This window comes from Aythya fuligula, chromosome 12 (genome assembly GCF_009819795.1).
Source record: "Aythya fuligula isolate bAytFul2 chromosome 12, bAytFul2.pri, whole genome shotgun sequence".
NCBI lineage: Eukaryota > Metazoa > Chordata > Aves > Anseriformes > Anatidae > Aythya > Aythya fuligula.
In genome coordinates this window covers 5,818,496-5,845,119 of record NC_045570.1, presented here as the reverse complement: position 1 = coordinate 5,845,119, position 26,624 = coordinate 5,818,496, and the positions used below count along the sequence as shown (strand labels likewise).

At 37.2% G+C, this 26,624-nt stretch overlaps 1 protein-coding gene across 1 annotated transcript in view; it reads right to left on the bottom strand.

Moving 5' to 3' along the window:
* The window catches only part of FTO (FTO alpha-ketoglutarate dependent dioxygenase), a 238,135-nt gene that overhangs the window by 112,819 nt on the left and 98,692 nt on the right, over positions 1-26,624 (bottom strand). Inside the window, exon 8 of the mRNA XM_032195753.1 lies at positions 18,211-18,335. Within this exon, the coding sequence (XP_032051644.1) occupies positions 18,211-18,335 (125 nt within the window). The remainder of the gene's footprint in view (positions 1-18,210; positions 18,336-26,624) is intronic.

Here is a 26,624-nt window from a genome sequence, read left to right as displayed (position 1 = left end):
ATAAGCACCTGCCCTTTCCTTTCCCCAAGCACGTGTATGGCATCGCTGGCATCACTGCACTCCAGCTCCTGTGGACTGGACTGGAGAAAGCGTATTGCAGTGCACTGCTTCTAGAGAGTTAAAGGACCTTCCACCAAGCTCTTCAGCTGCCAAATTAAGAGTTTACTGCATAAGTATTTTCACATCTTTATAACGTTGTTGGAAGTAAAAGCTTGCAGATGTTACAGAAGCATGTAGCTGCAGTGAATATTACAATTTAAATGCACTTTTTATCCTTGTAAGGATGCATGAAACAAAGCCAAGAACTCTTTGGCTTTACATTCTAGTGGAATCCAAACTGGTCTGAATGACTATAAATGCTTACTGTTTGTCTTGGCTCCCACCTATATCAGATTCAGACTGAAGAATCTTAGTGAAGAAATTATAAGGGATAAAATGGATATTTCTAAATTACAAGACTGCAATTCCAGTGGCTCAGTATATCAGTTTTCTGTTTCATCTAAGCCTGCTGTAAAGAAATTGTGGGATCTGACAACAAAGGATCAAAAACATTTACTTTCATGAGCCAAAAGCTTCTTGCCTTGATTATACTGTAGATAAATTAAAAAAAAAAAAAAAAAAAAAAAAAATCAAGATCAGTTACATTTTGTTAATGAGTCAAAGGGGTGTAGGTTACCAACAGCATGGTTACCAGCAGAATTTTAAAGTGCACTCAATTTAAAACGAATACAATTGCAGTTAAGTTAATCTAATGCTGAATTTTAACACTAGAAGTCATGTGTGTGTTACTCAAGTGACTTGCAGGTTTGTAACATTAAAAATTAAGGGGAAGCAAGCACTGCCATTGTATCTTCTATTTGATGGAGAAGCACAACACTAAGGACTGCCAGTGTATTGCCACTTAAAACAGCACCCTTTGTCTGCTCGCCTTTTTTACCTGGTATTAATGACACCTGTGTGGCCTGGCTGCCAAGCCACAAAGACACGCCAGCCACCAGCACCACTCCCCAGCACCAATCCCCAATCCCAGTGCAGTGGGATTAGCAGGTAGAAAGACACAACCCATCATGCATGGGATGCACATCTGAACAAAAACTTTCCTCAAGGTTTGTACCAAAGCTATCTTGATAAGAAACACCATAAGCATAACTTGAGTTGTAACATCACGCTCACAGCAATGTTAGCAGTGATACAGAAGCTGCCTACAGCCAACATGCAGCTTGCCAGCCGGCGGGCAGGATGCAGATTGGGCATTTAACAACCAGAGCTCGGTTCTCAGCATCCTGGAGAGCACGCCAGGCCGTGCTGAGGGTGCACGTGGGGTGGCAGCGCACGCAGGTCAAGGCACCCGCCCATCAGCACAGCTCTGACTGTGAGCCTTGTTCAGGAGACCAAGCAGCATTTCCTGAGTCACAGCAAAGAAACATTGACTGAACATTTGGCAATACACAAACTGAGAAGCTGGGGATGATGCACATGGAACAAACCAGACAGGAATCATTTTCTTGCCTAAAGTGGCCTAGAAATTCTACAGGGTAGGGCCCCTTCCCTGTTCTTCTAATGCTCCCACACTTGGCACACGATCAACAGCTAAAACCAGAATGTTATTCATTTATCCTAGATTATCACTCCTATACCTTCCTGTAATACACGATGAACATGACTAGAAGAGAGATGCATTAATACAATGTAATCCTTAAAATCCAAAAATTGAAAAAAGATTAAGACTAAGGATGCAAGGGTGGCGGGGCAGGGGGGAAGCAGAGAATGGACAATTTCAGGAAAAAATATATTTCCTCTTTAGGCCTTTGTTGAAAGCATTGAAATCTATGGCAAAACATATGAAGAAAAAAATGAAATATTTTTTCTTGGACTGAAAGATAAATAATTTTCTGGAACAGAAAACTACTGTTACTATTGTGATAGTCAATCAAAATATTTTCTATAGAGATTTCAAACGATACAGTAGTTGGCAATTACACTTATATAAAAAATATAATAAATAAGGAGTCTACTTTCTAAATAATGCACGCTATTATTACATAATGTGAGGCAATAATGATGTCATATTTTTATTTTCCAATTATGATAGATTTTTTCAAGTTTAGGCATTTTAACATTCAAAATCAACATAGATAAACAACTACATTCAGGTGCATTTCAGCTCCATATTGAAAACAAAATGTGTTCAAAAATTTAAGCATGATGACAATTGCCAGAGCAGCTAAGAGGCCACTCATCCCAACATTTATCAATACCGGTAGCATACACAGTTTTTCCAAAACAAAAGAGGTTTGTATCCTGAAAACACAGCACTGTAACACACAGCACGCCTAGCTCACAAAATTATTAATGAAAATCATTAATTGCTGTTTTTTTTCCCCATCATATTTCTGCAGCTGACAATCCTAAACCTGCAAAACTGCCAGGCGTGCTCCAGAAGCCACAAGCTCTAAAACCCAGTTAGCCATCATCCCATCAATACGCAGCACTCACGGAACGAGCCCCAAGAGCTGCGGCGTTCCAAGACATTTTTGCCGTAAAAAAGACGATGAAAGGACTCATGAAAGAGTAGTTAGCATATCTGCAGTAAACATATTACCACCATATAGCATAGGACAAAGCTTGCCGTTTACACCATTAGGCTAGCTACAACAAACGAGATGCTGTACGTGATGTATAGCCCAGGAAAGAAACCACAGCTGTTTGTTTTTGTAGTACATAGGTGCTCTGCACCTGAGTCTGCAAATATTTATTAAGCCTTCAATGGTGAGGTTGCAATGTGCCGACCAGCTACTGCTGAAAACCATTATCTATGGATAATTAACTATGTCAGGACACTGAGGTCCTAACATGAGGTCCTCATAATTCCCCACTAAGGGAAAGACAGTACAACATTACTGTAATATATTAGTAACATTTAACAACAGGATCGTATTATTTTTGTTTTAATAACGAAGGCTGAATACCATAGCATAGCAGGGTTTAAATTATTAGTTTCTGATGGTACAGTTTAAGCAGTGCTCAAATGCCCAGTTTTTGTTATTACTAAGCAATGTGATAGACTGACAAGCAATGACAACATGTAATTAGAAAAGGTTTTATTTGTAAACAAATAAAAGAGCATTCGTGTCCATGTTTTGTTATTATTAATGCATATTTTTTTCTTATCATTCCCTTGCAGAAGCCTAAACTTATTGGGAAGAAATAACAAATTCACAAAACATTCCTACTTTTTACTTGTCCAAAATAATTCAAATGAACTCTAGAAGCCCTTGCATTTTTTTTAAAAGCATTTTTAGAAACAGCTAGTAAAAAAAAATTCATCACGCAATAAAAAGGCTTTTTGACACATGAAGACAAAAGCTTCAGGCCGTTTATTAAGACTACTTCCTACTGTGTTGGGCTTTGTTTTATCTCATAATTAAAATCACACCTGAGCTGGGCCATCTGTGAGAGTGTATTAAGTTTCTTACAAAACATGAAAATCCTTTCATTTTTTTTCATACAAACGCCAATAAATCTTGTAGGGTTGTGCGTGCGTGTGCGACAAAAATAATACGCTTAAATAAAGGTCAGGCTTTGAGCAAAAAAGTGAGCAGGCAAAATTCTTTTTCCATATTCTTAACCAATTGTACCTCCATAACAATTACCACAGCTTAAAAGTAGTACATTCAAACAAAAAAGAAACCTTTTTTGCTTTTGATATCTGATAGTATGTTGCTTTCTCGCAGTTTCTTCTGTAAGATAAAAATAAAAATTAGCAAAAGTAGAAGGCAGAAGGATTTTCGGATTTGTATTTTCCGTATCTGTTAGCAATTAGGGTGCGCAGAAAAGGTCCGCCTGCACTCTTCAAGATCAGCAACTCTGTTAGCGTGCTAATGCATACGCTTGTAAGTTTTAATTAGAAAAAAAATCTGCATTTCATAAAGATAGATATTGACTAGAAGTCAGGCATATACCTAAAGCAGTTTGCTTTGAACATATTCATATTTAAACACAAGTAATTCTGTTTACTTTGTTGCAATCCATATTCCTTCAAAGAAAACGACATACATTCTTGAAATTATTTTAATACTTGTGTGGAGCCAGGAGGCAAATACACAAAGATTATGTTTCTTGATCTTGTGATTTTAATTATGCAATTAAAATTGCATGGTATCGTGGTAGCCTGAGCAATCCTACTCAAAGTTTTAAACTTCTCACCCAAGGCAAATTATAAAATGGCTCCCTGGCACATAACAGCACCTCGATCGCAGGGCCTAAGACATGGATGAAGGACACTGATCTTTTCCGTCTCAGTAAGAAAAAGGCAATGTATGGGATTATTGTGAAATAAAAGAAGTCATTTATCTCACATCAAGATGTACTATAATGGAGTACAAGAGGAGAGATAATCAGTATCTTGATTTTGATCAAGAAAGTTGTTTTCATAGACAAACTGAATGAGCAAGTGGATCAACTTCATGCAGAGCCCCATTGATTTCACAGGATTCAACACGCACAGAGGTCTCCCTACATTACTGGAACTTTTAATTATCAAGCAGTAAAAAGCCTTTTTTTGTTTTCTATGATGACCCTATTTAAAATTTTGATTTCTTTATAAATTTTGAAGCACCAAGCTTCAGAACTGATCTTTGCTAGCTATCACTGACTCAAATCCTACTGATGTTTACATATATTTGAGCTAAAAAATGAATTTTATTTTTATAAATTCATTTGGCTGATAGCACACTTAAATTGGTAAACATATTTTATTTGAGTTTTAAAATTACTTCTTGCATTAAAAATGACTAAATTAAGTGTGTGTGTCATAAATAAGAATCTGCAGCCATAAAAAACTTTCCAACTGTGTTTTGGAGTCTAATGACTATCAAATACCGAGGCTATTCTGAAAGCCCATTTTCTTCTTGGCTCGAAGGTACGTAAGACTATACTGAGTCATGTTAAGCAAGAAAAACATTTTTTAAATGTTTATCATAACAACCGAGTGGTCTGGATCCAACTCCTATCCTCTCTCCTACTGTAATCTATCTTCCTAAAAAACAAGTAGGCTCACAATACTACATAGTTCAATTGCTTTCCAAACGAAGTTTTCTTTCCTACAGACGTTGGCCAAGAGCCAAGAAACAAAGGCACTGTTCTAAGAAATGTTTTCTTATTCAATTGCACAAAAATTAAATCTTACATTTAAAAGAGAATGAGTTTGGTAATGACGATTACATGTGCCAAATTACAGTTCAGAAAGACTATTTATTAGGACCTATGTCCTGATTCTCTTCAGTTACATGGACTTAAATCAAGAGTAACTCTCTTGAATTTAGTGATGTTGTAAAATCAACCCACAAAGAGATTATGATGATAACCAGGATATTTTCACATAATACTGTCTGACATAAACATACGCTACAATTTCAAATATTCAGCAGTCTTATTATCCCTTCAGAAACCAGTACGGGCCATTACATTCTTGGACAACTTCCCTTTTCCCAGCCTCCTCTACCGAGGCAAATTTATCAAAAATTTAGTGAACACTACATTACAGCAACTATAGCAAGAGCAGACATTGCAGACACCTCCCAGTTCTGATGCAGAATGGTCCCCAACGGAGGGGTGCTTTGGCATACTGATGGATAACCTTGGTAATCTGACATCCTACGACATAGGAGATAATGACATAGATGAGCAGGTGAAGCAACACTACATTTTATGGAATATGCTAGCAACACAGGTAGCCTTTCCGCCCCCTTACCTCTTCAATAGCAGACAAGGAGAGAATGAACCCCAGAAGGAACTTGGCTTCTAAAGAGCAGTGCCTCTGGGCCTGCTCTTGAGGCAATCTGGTTTTTACACCTCACTTTGCCCAAGGCTGTGCCTAATGCACAGCTTTCCTCTGACTACGATAAACAAATAGAAATGCGGTACTCTGGTCAGTTCAAAGTCCTGAGTTACTTCTCTGAATACACTGAAACAGTTGCCACAGGAAGAAGAACGGCCCTCTAAAAGCCATTATAATGCATATTTACTTTAAATTCCGTGGGAAAAGCAACAATGAACATGTATTAGAAGTGTACTAATATGAACTCTCTATTCAGCCTTTTCTCCTACTTTGCAAACATATAAAAGGCCCAACTTACAGAGTCAGCTTTATTTTCAAAAAATTTCATCGCTGCAGAATGAACAATAATTAAAATGAAATAATTAAAACTGAATGAAGACTGTCAAAAGAAATGAACAATATATATTTAGATGCATTATCCTTGCTGGTTTTCATTATTGCATTGGCTCATTTTCTCCTCAATTGAATTCACAACATTTACCCATTCACAGCAGTCTGTATATTCACATCTGCACAGTGGTTGCCTATGGAAATGTGTTCAGTGTCAGCTTTCAGTGCTCCTTCTCATATGCCCTCCCAGCTGTAAATGAGGTTAGGAAACAGCACTGTAAACACAGAAGTCCTTTTGAAAGGTAAAATAGTGGAAGGAAAAAAACCTCGCAGGAAATTTGATTTGTACTGAGGTTTCATTCTTTAAAAAAACACCCAAAGCTTGACAGCATTTGAAACTATTGAAATACAAACTATTAAAGGAAGAGACGGCAGAATAAGGCATTATATTTTATGGTAGTCTTGTATTATTGATATAAGGAGAAAAGTAAGGCATTACAGTAATAATACAAGTTCACTATAAAAATGTAAGTAGCTCTTGTTCTGAGTACTGGGTTGCATTCTGTTGTTTTATATATAAATATATATAAAGAAAATCATCATTGTTTGCAATTCTTTCAACAAAAAGCAGGACACACACACAGATGTCATAAATAATGCCAAAATAAAGCCATGCTAATTTATGTAATGTGAAACTCTTAACACAAATTACTTTGCAGCGAAATTGCGCCTCCTCATATTGTGCATGTGAAATAAAAGCGAACAGATGTGCTCTTCCAAACCAGCTATTGCTACAATTAAACCAACAGTCATTTTGCAAACCAGTGAGCTACTTCATGTGTGTCTACGGTGCTAATCATCTTTCTGCACTACCGCAGCCCGGCAGATCGGCGAGTTATTTATAGAGTTATCTATCTTGCACTTTGCAGATGATGCCTAACATTATGACAACAGTGGAAAGGTCTCCGTACCTGCCTACCTAAAGCAAGTTTCTGTAAAGTAATGAATAGAGACAGCTTGGGGACCATCCACCTGCACCGCCTGCCTTTTACTGCCTGCAAAGTGAAGCCACAAGGGATTGGCAGAAGGTACTTGTCTGACAGGGCCAGGACAGCCTTTCTCCTCGGTGACAGCCCGGGCCTAGCCTCTTAAACCTGACCCACCATAATTCCTTCACAATGCGGCAGTGAGGCAGCTGACAGTAGCAGCTGCACCTCCTAAGCGAGATGGATGGAATTTTCATAACTAGTTCCCCAAGTTACATTTTACCTTCAAGATAATTTATGAGCTGCTGTGGAGCCTTGAAGAGACAATATGCTTGCCATAAAATTAACTGTAACAGTCTTGTAGGTTGTAATTAACACTGGGAGGGTAGCACCAACTGGATGAAACACATGGCATAATTGATGGTGAAACTGGAAATTAAGGAACCTAACAATATCATTACCGCGCACATCACTTTTGTGAAACCCAGGCTTTCCAGGGGTTAATTACAATCCCCTCCTAACGTACACATTCTGACGGGGAGCGGATGAATGTCACAGCTAGAAGGAGGCAGGTTTGCTGGCAAGGCCACCTTGCACCTGGACTGATGTATATATTGTTTTTTGCCTGGAAGAGATATACATGTCAAAGCAGCAGCACCGGCACCTGAACATCTGGCAGCAGGCACACTGTAGCTTAGAGATAGATGATTGCTCAAGCCTCATAGAATATTTCATTTTCTCTGTAGCCAGCATACTTAATAGCAAAGAAGAAAAAATCCTCTCTGAGAATTCACTTAATGGCACACATTATTAATTTAAATTACTTGAGCAGAGAAAAACATTTTAACTTTATATTGCCATAACTTAGCAGCAAATTAAGATTTTTTTTTCAACAGCGTATTATCATCTTGGTTTATTACATTAGTCTTTAGAAACATGCCGAGCAATCCTTTTAGCAACTTGCCTGTCAAGGGGATACTGTACTGGAGGAGCAATACTAGGGAGCTAGTTAATCGGCAATAACATTATGAGCCGCTGCCATCGTCGCGAAGAAGAAGATGCCATTCATCTGGCTGTATCTAAGGCTCCGCTGTCTGACAAAGCCTTATGGAATCATTAGCGTACTGCATTTATCTGATTCTCTCTCAAATTATTTTAATGAAACTTTTTTTCTTTTTTTTTTTTTTTTGTCCCTGGACAAGATATGTGAAAATATACAGATAAATGGTGCAACAGTGTCACCTACAGGCAAGCAGAACAGCTAAAAGCCTTGTCCAGCGTTACACCCTCACACCTCAAATCCCCTCCCTCCCCTCCTCCAGCCTCCTGCCTGCCCCCAGACACAGATCTGGATTTCGGGTTGATGCACACCTCCAAAGATGAGCAGAAGGAGACGCATCTCGATACTTTCAGCGTGGTCTAATATAAAATATAAAACAATTAGAGCATAAATGTGGTAAAGAATGCCTTACAGTAAACATGCTGAACATGCCGTACAGCTGGTAAGTCATCTGGAGTGGACACATCGATTACTTCTCATCTCCTGAGCACTTTTTCAAATCCACCTTTACTAGGTTGTCAGAAATAATTCTGATAAGATTCTTTCCCAGTCAAAAAGACCAAATGTTGACCTTACCAAACAGCGCCTCTACACCCCCATAGCACCTCCACCATTACTAGATAAGGGCACTTGCTAAAATTGAGTTTAAATACAATTCAGGGCTCGAAAACAAGAAAAAAAACTTCATTTATTCAGCCTAGATGAAACTTCATAATATTACTGGGAAAGCAAACTGAGCAGATTATGCAAAATAATGATTATTTACACCAACCTTATAGGAAAACATTTAATATTTTACAGAATTTGACTAAAATCATTTTATTTGCTCAACAAATTAATGCACTGGCAGGAAGATTTGCAGAAACAGCAAATCTGAAAATCTAATATTTGAAAATTCCAATCATAAATTGTAAATTTGTAATCACGGAAATTCACTCTAAATTGGTACCCAAACAATCATGTTCTGATCCAAACAAGGATCATATCCATTGCAGTGATAATATCTGGCGGATCAAAATAACTCACACTATGGGTTTGTGTGGACTGAATTCAGATTGATATTATTTCCGTAACCATCACAACCATCACAAATCACTTGGTAAGCCAAGGAATTTGTCTGATAGTTTTGAAGAGAAAATAAAAAAGAGAAAATGTTGACTTGCAAAAAAAAGGAACTGGCAAAAAAGTTAAAATCATGGCCTAATAAACTTGTATTAAAATACCCCCCAGCATAATTTGGAGCTGAAGCTAACTCCAACACAGCCACAGGCATATCTGATGGGACCATTCAAGCTTGCCTTTGTAAAAAGAGTGGAACAAGCTCTTCTTAGCGGATCTGAAAATACCCAGAAATATTTCCTTTTCCTTTCTATTATTGCCTTCACTTCACCACTTAATAGTCTTCTTCAGTTTTCCCTACAAACCCCGCATTCTTAGAGTCTGTTTCTCAGTTAATCATCCTGATACAACTCATGTCCTCTTTTTGTTTTATTTATCTCAATTTCAAATTATGTATTTTATGTCCACAGATGTTACTTTTAACACACTTCTTACCCACAAGTCCTACCTGCTCCATCACCAACCCAAGCCAATCTCTTGTACATGCCAATATGGAAACACAATTAAGTATTGTGGGTTATAAACTGAGGTGTTGCATACCTCTTCAAGTATCCCTGTTGGCTTAACTACTCAAATTTTTCAGTAATCCATAGCAGCATTTTTTTGCTACTATTAAATATGCTTTCCATTTGGGGCTGCTGTCATTTAAAAACATAAAACAAAGAATATGAAACAAATGCGTGCTATGTAACAGGTCCCTAAGGTCTCGAATTTTACAGAGCATCTTAAGAAATGCCAACTTCCTTTGTTAGCTATTTTAAACATCATCGTAGTTTGTCATTTAGTAATTTCACAGTAATTATACATTTAGAAATGAAAATTCAAACAAAATAAACAGCACAAATGTTTAAAATGCCAGAAAAATCTCATTTGTAGTCAAAATAAGTAACGGATCTGATTCTATTCGTCAGTTCATCTTCATTTCTCTGATTAGTTACACCTCCAGCCCAGCCTTCAGCCTCCCAGTGGATTGCACTTTGTGCAATCATGTTGACGTTGGCCAGGAGTTTACCACGGCACTTTCTCACCACGTATCTGTGTACAGGCATCTATGTTACCATAACTTTTAGTGTAAAAAAATAAATAAAATTAATAGAGAGCAATACAGAGCAATGCAACAGACTGCCATCCTCTTTTCGCCTTCAATCAGCCTCAATACTCTCTGCCTCCCAACCATCACCTAGAGCGCTCAGAGCACTGACAGCATCTTGCGCAGCTTCTACATCCATTTAATTTTTGGCTGCTCTGAGAATGCCAGCAAGGGTACCAATTAGTATCAGCTGTAACAGTTGCTTTACGTGATATACACACCTGCCTACCAGGATTCAAGAACCAATGCATTTTGCATAGGCCATCAAACACAGATATCCAATGGGAATAATCTTTGGCACTATCTACCTGAAGCACATTTGAACTGCTGACCTGAAAACAAAAGGCTCTGTATTTCATTACCAATCCCTGGAGCCATCAAATTCTAGATATGTGGAAAAACTTTAACAACACAAGTTTGACAACATTTAAGACTTAAGTCATGAACTTACACAAGCATCTGCTCACTCATGTCTCATGCAATGACATAAGCACACCACCTGGCTAGGTGAAGCCTTTGTTATCCTGTTATTTCTGCGCTGGTAACATATACCAGGTATTGAACACAGTTCTTCCAAATCCAGTTAGCTTTGTCCATCATAAAACCAAATTTTACTGCAATGATAATGGCACTAATAACCTTAACAACCACGTCCTGTTTGGACAAGGCATCTAATGCTTTACAGAGATGATAATTACATCTTTAGATACATTTAAAAGTTTTTTGTTTTTTGATTTTTTTTTTTGACAAAGTTTTAATTTCTACAAAATTTGCAAATTATTTTTTTGGGTATATTACATACCATGACAGCAACACACTTTGCTAAGGCAAAGGTAAGTACGGATTAATATTGCAGAAGAAAAAAACTCAGTGTCTAAGGCAAAATATACCTATGAGAATTTTGCGTTGTCTTGACCATCATTCTTGATCCCTAGTTTGTAACACCATGTCTTCAGCTGGCGTGGGCAGCTATGGAGTACGGTACAATGCTCAGGATTCTCCCAGCTTTTCTCCTTTTCCCTGCCCCTGGCAGACACCATTCTCTCTTGCAGGAATGATGACAGCTGATGCTAATGCTACTTTGTGGTTCAACTGTCTGATGATGTGGGTAACACTTTGTCTCCACAGATTATAAATTTGTCACCTCTGTCACCTCTGTGATCTATTCACTCTCCAGTCTCCTGCAGTCTGGAAACACAGTAATTTCCATCTCCAGCACTGAGATCTCCCAGTGGTAGTGAGCAAATCATTGTCAAACCCCTTGAAAAACAACACTATCTTTCTTGTACTGCAATTATGAAAGCTTAAATAAGGAAATGTCACCCCTGCTGACTTGATAAACCTGTCCAGGCAAAATAAATTCAAACCTTCAAAAAAACTTAGCCAACTATTAAAAATAAAAATAATCAAATGCACTCTGGTAGAGCGAGAAAATTATTTATCGCATAGTTTTGGAAACTTTAATTGCACTATTAAGACTAAATTGTGTCATTTGTCAGATTTGGAAGTGTCATTTTTGAAAAATCCTTCTGACACATCAGAAGGATTATATATATATTATATGTATCATATATCATATATATCATACAAGGAAGAAAAGCATTAAATCAAAAAAGGGATATGAGGAAAAATATACCCTGTAGTTATTCAGGTATGGGATGATGCATCTCGTTGGGGTTTTCAGAAACAGAGAATTAAAACTAAACTAAAATGGTAACATAACCATCAGAATAAACAATCCTCCACAAAGTGGCATAACAGAGGATGCACACAAAAGCCACACAAAGGTGATCTCCATGACTTTCCTCCTAGACTGCCATGCACCATTCGTTTAAAGTCCTTATACCAAAAGATGTCTTTTATACCATATTTGCTGTGTCTATAGTGACATCACCAGGTAAGAACCATTTCCTGTAAATATCCAAGCTTGTAAATGATTTTTTTTTCAAGGGTAAAGGGTCAAAGCCGCTTTAAAGAAAATAAGAGTGGTTGTTAAACAGCAAGATTTAATCAAGCAGTACTTCCATTGTGCAAAGTACTTGTACCTATTGATGCCAGGCCTGGCTGCTTCAAAGACTCCCCAGAACAAGAAACACAGGTGAAAGACAGGCAGAGAACAGGAAGGGTCACACGAAGCGAAAGAAGTCTGGCAATAAGGAACCGGAGAGAAGTCAAAGGTCAATCGAGGCAGCTGATGTCTAAGCATAACTACAGCAGGAGACCTGACAACTTCATTGAAGTCTCAGCATTTTCTACGTTCATTTAAAAGCTGCAAGGTTGGTTTGCAGTCTGCCTCAGAGCATCTTCCCCATTAACATGCTGTATTCAGTATCATCATCTAACTCACAACATGAGTTTACTTTCTAGAATTTTTTTTTTAGGTTACAAAATGGGTGCTGAATAGTTTAATTTTCTTCTTTGAAAGAACACAAACACACAAGAAAATCAAACAAATCCAATCTAATCTTCTGTTTGTTTGGTTGTTTTTTCCCCGTGTGATTTCCTAAATGATGAATCAAAATTTGTTCTTGTTTGTTGCTAATTGTTATGCTTGTTGCTAACTTACTGAATATCCATTCCAGCTGACACATTTATTGCCTAGAGAGGACGACTGTTACAAAATCCCACTGGAGATCACACAGCTGTGTATACTGAGATCGTTACTAATTTCAGAAACATAGACGCTGGATTCCCACAAAAGAAAAAAAATCTGTCATGCTAACATTACACAAAACAACTGCAAAAGTTGTAAATAACATAAATATTTTCTCCACTTTCTGTCAGACTTTACTCGATACTTCTGTCCTTTAACTGTTAAAGCTTTGGCACTGGTATAGTTCCTGTTTCTGAAGTGTTCATATTTCACATAGTTATATTCTGTGATATTTGTCAACCAGTCTTTGAACTGGCCTTACCACGTTTCTTTTAAAATCTGGCAGTTACTGACTTCTTGAGTCTGACAGAAGGAAAACTACTCCAATTTACCCAGAGCCCACGTTAACTTCTTAACCAGTTGACTTTTCTCTCGTTACAGAATAAAAGGTTTCTTCACATCAACATTTTCTGCTACCGGAGCTAAGAGCAAAATCTACCTCATTTACCTTCTTAGGCATGACTTAAAATTCCAATGTAGACAGAGGTAATGTGCAAGAATAAAAACAACTTTTCTTCAAAACAGAAAACAACAAAATATATCAAAAACTTTAAGGAATTGTAGTTAAGTTTGACGTGAAACCAGGAGCTCATACTATTTGCCATGAGTAAGAGGTTCTCTTTTGAGGGGTTATGTACAGACAGAAGAATATAACTCTAAAAAATACACAATGATCTGATCCACAAAATGCTATGGGTTGTAGCAATGACCTCATAAAATAGATTTTTCTCACTGTAATATTTCAATGAGCCAAGGATTTAAGCTATTGATTCTTACAAGATATAATCAATTAACACTTTTCTGCTGTTTATCTCATGAACCAGAAGAATTCTGTTTACTTTGGTTTAAATTATTTATTGAATGTTTATTCTGTTTTCACTATGTCAATTTGTCATTATATGATGGTTTAGAGAGAACTCCATTAAGATTTCGGAATCCAACTAGCACAACTATGAGAATACAACTATCATGAATAATTTTGTTTTTCCTATCAAACTTTTCACATCATTAGATTTTTATCCAAAACTTCACATTTCTCCTTAGCTGACTGAATTTCCCTTAAGAGAAATGGTGCAAATTTCCCTGAGTGAAATAGCATAGTGGACGCTAGGCTGCCTCATAACAGAACCATTTCAGACTAATAAATTTTTTTGCATGAAAAAGATTGATTTTAATAATTACTTCACTAACCATCTTTTTCTATGAGTTAATATTTTCAATGTAGTTAAATTATCCTTTAAATTAATCTATTGTTGATTGCTTGATGACAGATGAGTTTGGTAGCAATGTATTTAAACAAAAAATAGAACAAAAACTACTAGCAATTAAGCAGAATATGACATCCATGCCTTAAAGGCAATATTATTATAACTTGGTACAAGTTTTATTAAGAGGAGGAATGAGAGAATTTTTATTGAGCTGTGCTGCCCAGTTCTGTTGGACATTCACCAATGTGCAAAAGTACAACATTCTCTCTTGAAATTCAAGTACTACTTTTTTTTTTTTTTTTTTCTTTTTGGCCAAACTGTTTCTTTATGATATTAACAACTTTCCTGTTTCCAGTTAAAAAGATCAAAAAATGTCAATAGCATCATTAGCGGGCTAAAAATATTAAGACCATTTTTGAAAATGAATCAGGTGCAGATATTGAACTGTACTTTTTCATCCTTTGTCTCACTTTTCAAATGATAATTTCTTCCACAGTCACCGTTAAATCTTGATCTATTCCAGCTCTCTGTATGGGTCATTGATTCTAGATGTACCATGGTTATTTTTAAATGTTTCCCTTTTGCAGAGAAAAAGAGGGCTGTCTAGAGCCAGATGGGTAACTTCACACTTCATTTATCAAACCCAATGCATTAGACTCCACCCTCTCTTTCCCACTATTGCTGTTAAACTTCCATATAATTTGGTAACAATTTTCATTATCATAGAGTGACCCCAAAAAGTCTACACAGGTTTGTGGTTAACCCAAAATTCACAGCTGTTCCCTTTACCCTCTGTTTGTTACAGTAGAGTCCGAGGTTCCCCTCACTCCATAAGCCGAAGGGTGACCTTTTCTAAGCAGAGGTTAAGAAAGGGTCAGTTCAAAGGGCTAGAGCAGCTCTTTAACAGCTATAACAACCTGTCCATCAGGCGCTATCAAGCAGTATAAACAAATCTGAGGCTTTAAGCAACTCTGGACCATTTCTGTTAACACTTAGAGGACATTCACTGAGTCCTACCTGAAGTCTTTTGGATCACTGCCACTCAACAGGGAACAACTTGAATCCTTGGAAGACCTGTACAGTAACTATGAGACCAACGACATCTTCAAGTTGATAGGATACGAGACGGCGGGCTGGAACACCTACGTGCTACCACGCAGCCTGGACTATGGTGCTGAACTAACAGCTTAGAGTGCTTTCCACTGGTTAATATGCAGAAGCACTGGTACAACTTCAAAGCAAAGGATGTGGTAAGATGCATTATCCACGTAGACATGTACACACACCAAAACGTGACAGATACCTTCTTTTTTTTTCCTCTGAGAAAGGCAAATTTGTAAAGTTTCAATCCGTTTATACTAACAACTCCCAGATTTATTTTATTTTTTTTTACTTAAGGTGACAAAGACAAATAAAACATGTGAACGAACAGAATGCCTACATAATTCTACGAAGACCAAGTGCAGAGTAAAGTTTTTGCCAGCTGCCCTCCCTTCGTTGACCTAAATTTCTTGGAGTTGTACTATTCATAATGTGCTCTCTAATGCACAATGTAAGGTAATTAGAGTCATCTGTATTTAACTTCCAGAGGAAAAAAAATTCTATTATCTAATCTAGCTGATCCCCTGATAGCCTGTTGAAAGTAAAATACTGTAACCTATTGCCTGCCCTTTGACAAGTGCTAATTATTTCCTGTCCAAGCACATTTTTCTCATGTAATTCCAAAGTACACAATAGACTGATCTCTAAAACATGGGCAGCCCTGCTCGTACCACGGCGGACATTTTATAACTTTCACCACTGTATGCTTGATGGCTACCACAGTCAGTGCTTCATTCCAGACATGGAGCTGAAGCTTTGATGAAGTGAAGTGAGGTGTATGGTAACAGTCTGTTTATGCAGATCATATGGATGAGACTCAGATAGGTCACTGGGATGGGAAACATCAAATGGAAAGAAAAAGGATTAAGGATATTTAATACTCAAAGGACACTTTCTTTCAGAACTTTCAAGGCACAATGCTCTTGAAATTTTCTTTCAGGTGTTTAGTTTTAAGGAGGCCTGCACTTTGTCTGCTTCTAAGCCTCTCCCTACCCCCACCCAAGAGCTCTGGCATTTGTGTGTCAGACAAGGCTATGTCTACAACTGCAACGTCGGCTCCAGCCTCCGATTAAATCATGAACTGTAAAAGCGGAGGCCAGAAACACTGTAACCACATTATTTTTAAATGACTCTTGATTGCTGTGATTCCTGTTGACTTAGTATATTAGGGTATTATTGTTAAGCTAAACAAACATGAAAAAGATATTCCACTCATTACAATTATTTAGCCTTGTTCTATCTCTAGGAAGCTTTCTGTTCTGGTTCACAACGAGGATGCATGTGTCCCAAGGAAAAGCTTTAAGTGATTTCCTCTGTTTCCAACGTACTCAAACTATTTGCAGTATTTATGAAGTATGGTGATGGAAAAAAAAAAAAAACACAACCAAAAAAAAACCTAAACCCAAAACACACAAACAATATAATTCTCTTAAATTTCTTAAAAAGGAAGAAACAAAACACACATACAATCTGAACAATATTACAGACCCACCTCACTGAGCTCTTTTCTACTCTGAGTTCTCAACTCATACTATACAAATAAACATCACACATGCATACAGAAACAAATTTATAAAAACACTGTTTCTAAGTTGTAATAGGTGCTCCTATGTAGCAATGCTTAATTTCTATCTAAAGCTTCTAAAATATTTCAAGTGCAATCAATACAATTACTGGGAGCAGCAAACCCAGACAAGTGTCAGATCTGATTATCTACAACTGAATTTCTAGTCAATCTAAGAAACTTCAGGACATTTCATTAAGTTATACATTAAAAACAAACAAAACAAACAAACAAACAAACAAACAGGAGAACTCTCTTAATTGGAACATATAGTGCAGGTCAAAAATCACGCCAGTTAAGTGTTAATTTTGATAAACCAAGTCTCATAAAGAAAATTTGACTAAAACCTGTATTTCATTGTAAGCGCAGGACATCTCCTGGTCTTAAAAGGAGCTATACATTTGGAAGAAAAAATTCAGAGACTAACAGGTATTATATGTAATTATTTATCATAAATAAGAAAAATAAATAAATAAATACAGATCTACCGCTTTTAGAAATGTGTAAAAAGTTGAGATGGACTCCACAGGTAAAGAGAAGAAGGCAGATGCTGGAAAGACAGTTGCATATGGCAATTTTGTTTTTTTGAATTCACATATTTCTGGAAGAACTAGAAGTATTAGGCAACTGTTTCCAAAATACATCCATCTGACTACAGTAATATAAATTTTTGAAATACAAACATGAATAACTTCTTAAAATTGTTAATAACATCACGTGCTCGTAATAGAGCAATATGCTCAATTTAAGAACCCACGTATAATAAAACAGTCAACATGATGTGAACTCTAGAAATATGTACACGTATGCCAATCTCACCCAACACAATCTGGTTAACACAAGTAGGGCACCACAAGAAGTGTGAGCGTTGTGAAGAAAGCAGGCAAAATGGACACCTTTTAGTATGGCAAGCCTGCTGGGCATATTGCTCATATTGTTCCTAGTATAAGGAAAACCTCAGGGCATTTAAGGCAACAGCAATCCTCAAATACCTATGCTGTCTATCAAGGTATTCTCAATACATTGCACTACATAAGCACAGTAAAGGAGCATTCTACCCCACAAATTATATCTGAAATCAGAAGCAGAAACATTAAGTTATTCTTCCATTCAGAGAAAAATACCAGTTGAACTGTAAAACTTGTGAATTTTTTTAAACATCTACTTTTTTTTTGACTCCCTAGAAGTGGTTTAATAGAACTATATTTGATAGACTTATTTCTAATTTCAATAGCTCACTATCTTTCTCCAATGTCTCACCTTGCTGTCCACTCTTTACGTAGCCTTTGTCGCTCTGTAAGAACTAGCAAGAAGCAGTGGATGGTTTCATTCCTTTGTTCTTCAGTTTGTTCCTTTTTTCTAACTTCATGGAGGACCAGGCTTGACTTAAAGGGGAAAAACACATAAAAATTATAATCTAGAAATAGGAAACAATGTGTAAAATTAATAAAAAGCCCATAAGCAAATAAGGACAGTAAATCAATACCTTTTTTTATTACACTTCCACTGCTGACAAATCAATACAGTAAATGATGGTTAGAAATGGCCACCATATATTCAGTACTTAATCAATGTACATGGCACATAAGGTAAACCTTAAAATCTCATTGCCTTAAGTAACATAACAAGACATTGTGCATTCTAACATTTTTTTTAAAGATACAATTCTCTTCTCTTTTTAACATTTTCTTATATCACATTATATCAGAAGTGTTTCCCTTACTACAGCATTTGTTTGGGGGACTCCCTCCAACCCTTTTATCCTACTGAACACAATTCCTGTTTGTATTTCATCTTCTGAAAGGAATTTCTAATCATGTCCCCATGCTCTATTTGTCATTAAATATTTCAAGTAAACAAGTAGCAAAACTCTACCTTTTTTTCTTTATGGAATACACTACAAATTGCTGGAAAAAAATACATACAGCAGACTTCACTGTGGAGCAGGCTAACGCTCAGGCCCTGCAGAGCTCAAGTTGTTGGCCTTTCCAAATGTTGCATTAACAGTCAAACCAACAAAACTGCAGATCTGTCCTTCAGCCACCCAGCCAGTCAACTCCAAGTCCATCACTCCTCCTTTGCCTGCTACTACTACAAACTCATTCACAGTTTCCTCCTCTTCTTTCCCCTATGCTTTCCATGGCTGCAAACTTGGGGCAAAACCAGAATATGCTGATGCTCATTCAACTGACGTGTACACTGCTGTGCTGACTGCACAGGCAGCAGTCCAACCACACCACAGAGCTTGAGTCCATGCTGAAGTCTTCTCCTTCAGTGGGAATAATTTATTTTTCTTTCTCTCCTTAAACAGCCTCTGATTTTCACTTAATTATCTTTGATACTCTAACCTTCATTCACATATTCCACAACCAGACCAAAGTATCTAAATGCTTTTGGGAAGAATGTGACTAAGTGGACGGAATCCTTACATAAACCTAGTTTATTCCACTGAAAAGGATGCTAAAAATATGTTTCTGACTTGAGCAGTTATGGAATTGAGTTTCAAAACCCAGCTCAAATATCACCAGTAACTATAAATGCTTCCCCCAGCATGGCCTCTTTTATGGGAACAAGACGAACAGGCATGGCACACAGCCTCCTTCTCAGCATCACAGCACACTTCAGTCTGTCCTGCCCAAGTGGACACGCACAGATTCCTCTGGGGCTTCTGCGAGATAAATGGTCATTATCTTCAGGTTGTGAAAACAGGAAGATCTGTTCTTGGTCTGGCATTTTTTTCCATGTGATAGAAAAATATGCAGATTATACACTTGTTAAGCCATGCAAAGTAGCAGTGGCCTTGGTACCGTGATGATGGTTGCAAAAGGCAAGCATGATAGGATTCATATAGAAAATACTTTTATTACAACAACATCAGATAACAAAGACTACAAAGCATCCATCTTACACTCCACCTCCCGGCTCTGTCAGTTGGCCTACCAAAAGGCCTCACCCCATCATATCAAACTTACATATCAGAAAGAACAGTTTCTTTAAAAAAAAAAAAAGAAAAAACAAACAAACAAACAAAAAACCAAACAAACAAACATTAAAAGCCACCAAATGTCCAAAACTCTGTCTAGATAGATCACATTCTTGACCCTGCTCTGACATTACAAAGGAAATGAGAAGCCAGGGAATAATTTCAGATAATGATTCTCCGACATGGGTTTCCCTTGCATTGACCTACAACATCTTTTCCACAAGCTCTCCTATCCACCAACTTCAACAGGCCTGATCTTAGGCTCGCTTCCAGGAACTGTGCAGTTAAAGCAGGATTTGATAGAGGACTTCAACACGTGAGACACACTCACATCAGATGAAGAGATGTACATCCTGCAAGAGATGAAAATGAACAGTCCTTGCCATTCAGAATAAATATGCCTCTTAAGGCTCTAACATTTGTATTTCTAGACTTTTGACACAGCACTACAGGTAAAACTTATCTCCATATAACAGCACGATCAGACTGGCCACAGCACCATGTGGCAGTACACCAGGATTTCCCTTTTGGAATTCTTGGATACCCTTATTATTCACAATGGCACCGGGAAATCCACAGGATATGGTGAAGCTGGTGATGGTGTCTAAGTCTATTTCCCTCCAAGACTGCAGAAAAGCCACAAAGTTTAATGATGTGATGCCAGACAAATCTGCTAGTATAGTTATTTGCAGGCAAAAAGCATCAAGATCCCCTAAATAAATAAGTGGTTCCCAAAGTGTAAACCATGGAGAACTGATAGTTGCTAGGGACGTTTGAGTTAAAATTTTATCAAAACAGGATGTCATTGGAGTTTTATCAGTCAGCAAAGCTGGGTGACCACTTCTCCAAATACTCACGGTCACGTAACGCTTGTGTATGAACACTGATGGCCCAGCCAAATTGCGACTTTGTTATGACATTCCACTAACTTAAATCCCCTTCTTCTACATCATAATTCTGGAAATTGAACATAATTTAATTTTTACTGAGAGAACAACTATATTGCCCCAGACTTCTGTTAACACCTTTCATTTCTCTGGTGATGCAGACAGTTCAAGTCAAGCGCAGTTTGACACTGCCATCATAAACGCTTCTTTACTGAGCCCTGCGAGTACTGTTGCAGCTACCTTGAGGGTGAAATAGTACATTAAGCAACATACAACAACAATACATAGCAATTTAACTGATTTACTTGTTTCCTAGGAGTGCTAAGGGCAGTAAGGTTACCTGGAATACGAGTGCAGGGTTTGATATGTAGCTTTTATAGAGGCATTTCTTAATAACTCGCTATTCTTATTGTCTCAATAAAAATCCTAAATTGCAATAAATAAAGCAGCATTCTGGGTAAAATTATATTACAAAACACCCTCCTTTGAAAGATTGGGTTTTGCAAGTAACTTGTTTTGGGATTTATTTTTAACAAGGGGATTCAATATATACCTTGACTGATAAAGGTCAAGGGTTCAAGAAACTCGGTCAAAGATGTTATCAGCTGGGAAAGCCATTTCCTCACATCAACACTGATAAAAATCCATCAGAAACCCAGCCGATACCACCCCTACTCTAAAGGGCAGGAATGACCTTCTTTTGAACATCACTATAGTTGCACATCCCATCAAAGAAAATCTGACCCCGTGTCTCAATCCTTTTAATGTTCTTTAATGACAGATAATTGTCTACAGAGGCCCCCTGTGCCCAACGCTGAGTGAAGCCTTCACTTAGCTGAACTGGACTCAACACTGACTCAGTGTTGTTCAGCACACTTGGGACCAGAGGACAGTCGAATAAACAAACAATGCAGCCAGCCCTACAGCCTGTCTTATCTCATCCTTGGGCTCGCAGAGATTCTTGAGGGTGGTAATGTTTACAGATTGTTGAAACTTTCTTTCTTTTGCTTCCTGAGCTGGCAAAAACATATCCTGGACAACCCAAGCAACAAGATTACGTAAATTGCTTATCACTTGGGGGAAGCAACTTCTTGTCTCATTGGCCAGCATGTGTCTTTAATAAATAGCAATGTTAACATCTTCAAATCTTCCCCCTTTTTCCTTATAAATCTATTTAAATATTTAGGGCATTTCCTCTGTAATTCCCAAATGGCACAGTCTTAAAAATAAGGAAAACACAACAACACAGAACCCACCTCAAAAAAAACACAAAACAAAACAAAGTACATACGCATATATAAAGCAGCTGCCAATCTGGTCTTCTATGCAAGGCTGTTTAGCAAATGATATCCTTTACCTTCCTCCTGGCTCAATGGCAGAACTAAATATCTATTGCTATACTGACATATTTACTATGCAAGAAATGTATTTTAAAAGACCAATATCATATTCATCTCATTGCCACTGATGAAATATATCAGTGACATGTCTGAATAGAAGCTGTTAGAATTACATATTACTATTATTACTATTACTATATCCAGGATACATGCTTAAAATTATGTTTTTTATTAGTCTTAAAGCTATTGTAACAGGATAACTGGTATACTTTTTTTTTTCTTGCATACACAGCAGAAGAAATTACGTTCCAACATAAATAAGGGACTATTCTGCTTAACAAACAAACAAACAAAGCATCCTCAATAACACACTCAAAAAAAACCACGCTGGTACCTTTTTAGTCTTTTAAAGTTTGATTTCCCTTCCTTCAATACAGACCTCTCAGGATTAGAAACATGTATAGCTGGAGACACAAAGCCTAATACTCTGTCAAACAAACTAGCCTTCAGTCTGAGCTGAAGTGGCACTTGGGACAGTTCATCTTTTGGTCCCATGTTATTGGGTCAACAAATGAGATTTTTCATTCCGAGTTAAAGATTGAATTTACTCATCACCAGTTTAAATACGATAAGCTTCTGAATCTTTACTAATCACTTCCACTTTAATGTAGCAGTCATCTCTCAACAGTCAATAACTAGCAGAGGAAGGAAAAACAGCAAGTGTAAAATCTGTAAACAGGGCTACAATTTAAGCCTTTCTGCATCTTCCTTGTTATCTTTGTGACTATTTAGCTGTTAGTGTACCCTGATGAAAGTCTACAAAACCAGAACACTGTGCCTTTTAGAGAAAAAAAGAACCTGTAATCTATTAAGCCATATTAATTTAACATGTCATAACTTCCATGTGATAAAAAAGCTAGTAATTGCTTACAAACCACTGCTCATTTCTTCTTTGCTTTTAAATTTTTTTAACTTAAAATATGAGTAAATGCAGCCTTTTCCACTGAGATGTGGAAGTAGCCAGTATGGTTTAAGTTATCACCCAGCAATTTGGGCACATTAAACCCAATTCTCTGCCTTTTGTTTATTAATCCACTATGCCAGATATCACAGATTCACTCAGCAACCCTCATGTTTTGGATGATATTGAAAAATGGCTCATGTTTGTCAAAGAAAGTTAAAAAAAAAAAAAAAAAAAAGGTAAAGAGGAAAAAAGTGTTGTTTATAGAAGCCAGCTGCTCTGGCTTCGGCGCCAGCAGCTCTTCATCCTGCTATTTTACGCTTGCAACCCCCACTGCCCCCACTGGCACAGGTACAACTAAATGTTGACTTCAATGCTTCAGAGAGCACTCAACTGATTCTGTACATGATTAATTGCCAAAGACATGGCTGACCATATGGAACAGAGAAAGCATCAAGTAATTCATACTTCTGTATATGATCATTTGGCCCCTGTTGTTTTAATGTACAGGAAAGAGCTAGTATAGCACAGACCTGGTGTCTTGCCCTTGACAGCCCATTAAGAAATCTCAAAGCACCTAGTTGAAGTTATGCTGTTGGCTTTTCAATAGCAGCCTAATAAAACAGAAGCAAAGCTTTCCAACTAGTCTTAAATCTTTCACATACAGTACATTAACCACTGCTGCTAAAACAACTGGTTTCTTATGATAGGAAATGGGATTTGATTTCTAGCCTCTGCATACTTACTGAAAGCCTTTTTCTGACCTTTGGAGGGTTTACAAAATCATTGTTCGTTTTTCCTGCCATTTTCCCAGTTTCTTGCCATGGTGATCCTAATAGATTTGTTTAAGGTTCACTACATTCTACTCTTACTAGCTGTTATATGCAAACTGTACAACGAAGGTAGGCTCAAGGGAGCTGAAAGGAAAGAAATTATTATTAACTGTTTTCTTCCTGAGAGTCAGAGAAGTCACTGCAACATCTAAAACAATTTACTTTTAAAGAGCCTATAAAACAAAACAAAAAAATTCCTGAAAGAAAGCAATACACTAGCGTGTGCTTTCTTTTATCAGACTGGAGACAAAACATCAACTTTCATTTGAGAAGGAAGGCCAATTTATTTTAAAACCGTGGTATTCTCTGGGACGTCTGACAGAGCTCAATGAAAAGAAAAAAATGCAGACTTGGAATATATGTCACTATCATTAACTACTTTATATTAGTTTTATCTACCGTTAACATCTTTTCAGTCATATTCAGTCAAGAAAAACGTTTAATAATGTTTCCCTGTCAGATTCTTAAGATGACAGTGCTAAAAAGTTAATCCCCATCCTCACAGATCTTTTGGCAGTTTTGACATATGTTGGCAAGGATGTATTTGCTGGCACCTTCCAGTTGGAAAATATTTACATAGAGTTTTCTTGTCTGTGGATTTTCTAGTTGTCTAAATTACCTTCATACTCTGAAAGGCCTTATGTGGGAAATCCTAATAATTGGACATTCATTAGCAGTAATTGTCCAGGCTGCTGAATTCAGCTAACAATACTAATACTCCAGCAGAACACATGAATAATCCAAAAGCCAACATAACACTTTGCAACTATTTTTACTTTCACATGAAACACTGGCATATAAGATGAGAAATTCATACAAAGGTAAGATACTAAAGAGAGATAAAACATGAGCCAAAATTGATAGAATACTTTCAACATTAAAATGAGTCAAATAGTATGTCTGCATTTAAATAAAATATAAAGAAATGGAGAATGTTATGAAAGATTTCTTTTTTTTGTAGGGTAAAGGGAACAAAGTCTCATGTTTTCACAAAGATCATGGACTCTCCTCCACCATTACTTTTAGTAGCGCACAATCAGTTAAAGCACTTAAGCACATCTAAACTAAGCAAGTACATAACCCAATTATAGAGTAGAATGCTTGAAGTTAGACATATGCTTAAGCTCTAAATACAACAAGCCTACATGCATTAAAATGTAGGGAGCTCTGTCTCTCTTTGAGGTATTCACTGCTGACAACAAAGGATGAATACCTGACTTGATAGATGAGTAGTTCGACCTAGAAAATCCTACAGAGCGTAGATCACAAACATTTCTATAAAAACTTTAGGTCTCACCTACACTAAAAAGTTGTACCATTTAACTACCTCTGCAGAGCTAAAGCAATACATTTTCTAGCTGTATGAATTTAAAGGCCGTAAAGTAAAATAGGCAGAGCTTATTCCTACATGAGAAAGGAAATTACCTTTATGCCTATATAATTCTATCTATACTGGGGTCTTGAACCATATATTTAGGAAAACAGAATTGAGACAAAATTATGACCAAGTGGTTTTACATTATTCTGGCATGCCAAAACTGAATGAATTTCCAGCAGAGGGGAAAAGAAAAAAAAAAAAAAAGTAATTTTTTTGCTGGACAATTCAATGTGGTTACAATGAAAAATCTGAAAAAAGTATAAAGACCAACACTTTCAAAATCTTTTTGCTGCACTAACCAGTTCAGCGGTGCTCTAAAGGCAAAGTATAACCCATCGCATCAAGAAAGAGCAACTGACCCACTCACAATGTTTGGAATAAGAGTGGCTTAGCACCTTCAGATGTATGGGTGAGTGAAAGGTTACCCTTTAGCCACATTCTCCCAGAGCATGGCCCCTCCACCTCTGAATCATCAATAGCACAAAGACAGAAGCAGGCCTACCATGCACAGTGGATTATATGAAGTGTAAAACATTGTGGGGGAAAAAGCTTTTGAAAGAAGTCAGGAAAAAGAAATCACGCTTGCAAGAAGATACAGCTGACAGGCTAGTCCCCAACAAGTGAATATGTTTGAAAACATTGTGAATTCAAGAAAAGAACGTGCCTTTTGTTTCCAAACCTACAGTGTGTCTTTACCCCAACTGTTGCCTGCATGGCTGAACATATGTTTTCTGAACAAGAATTGAAGCAGAAAGTGCTCTTTGTTATAATTCACTCCTTTGTATACACCTCCCTTTTTCCCATTTTGGTCACATGCAAACAGTAGTTATGCCGAACACTTACGATCTGAAGGACTGCTCAGCAGTATACGCTTCAGTGATTATTTACTATTGCTGAAATCAGCTAAAATGCAATACAAGACTCACTCCACTAATGTGCGCTCTGGACAGCTTACCTTTGGCAATACTGAATCACACGGAGTACAACCTGCACTACTTTGCTCAGCAAGCAGACACAACCTTCGTCATCCATTGCACACAGTTCTAAACAAGCACAGAAGAATTACACAGCAAATGGCTGAATTGGTGGAAATGAATACTATTTTGAATTAAATACTTACATAATTTTACTGATTCCAATCAAGTAATTCCCTACGTAAGCGAGGCTTTGCTTTGACTCATCTAATTTATACTGAAGCCTTTGTATGGTAAGCTATGTAGAAGCTTCCCTTAAAATATTTACAGACTTGTACCAAAATCTCCAAACCAGAGCCTTTGCAGCACTCAAAACAC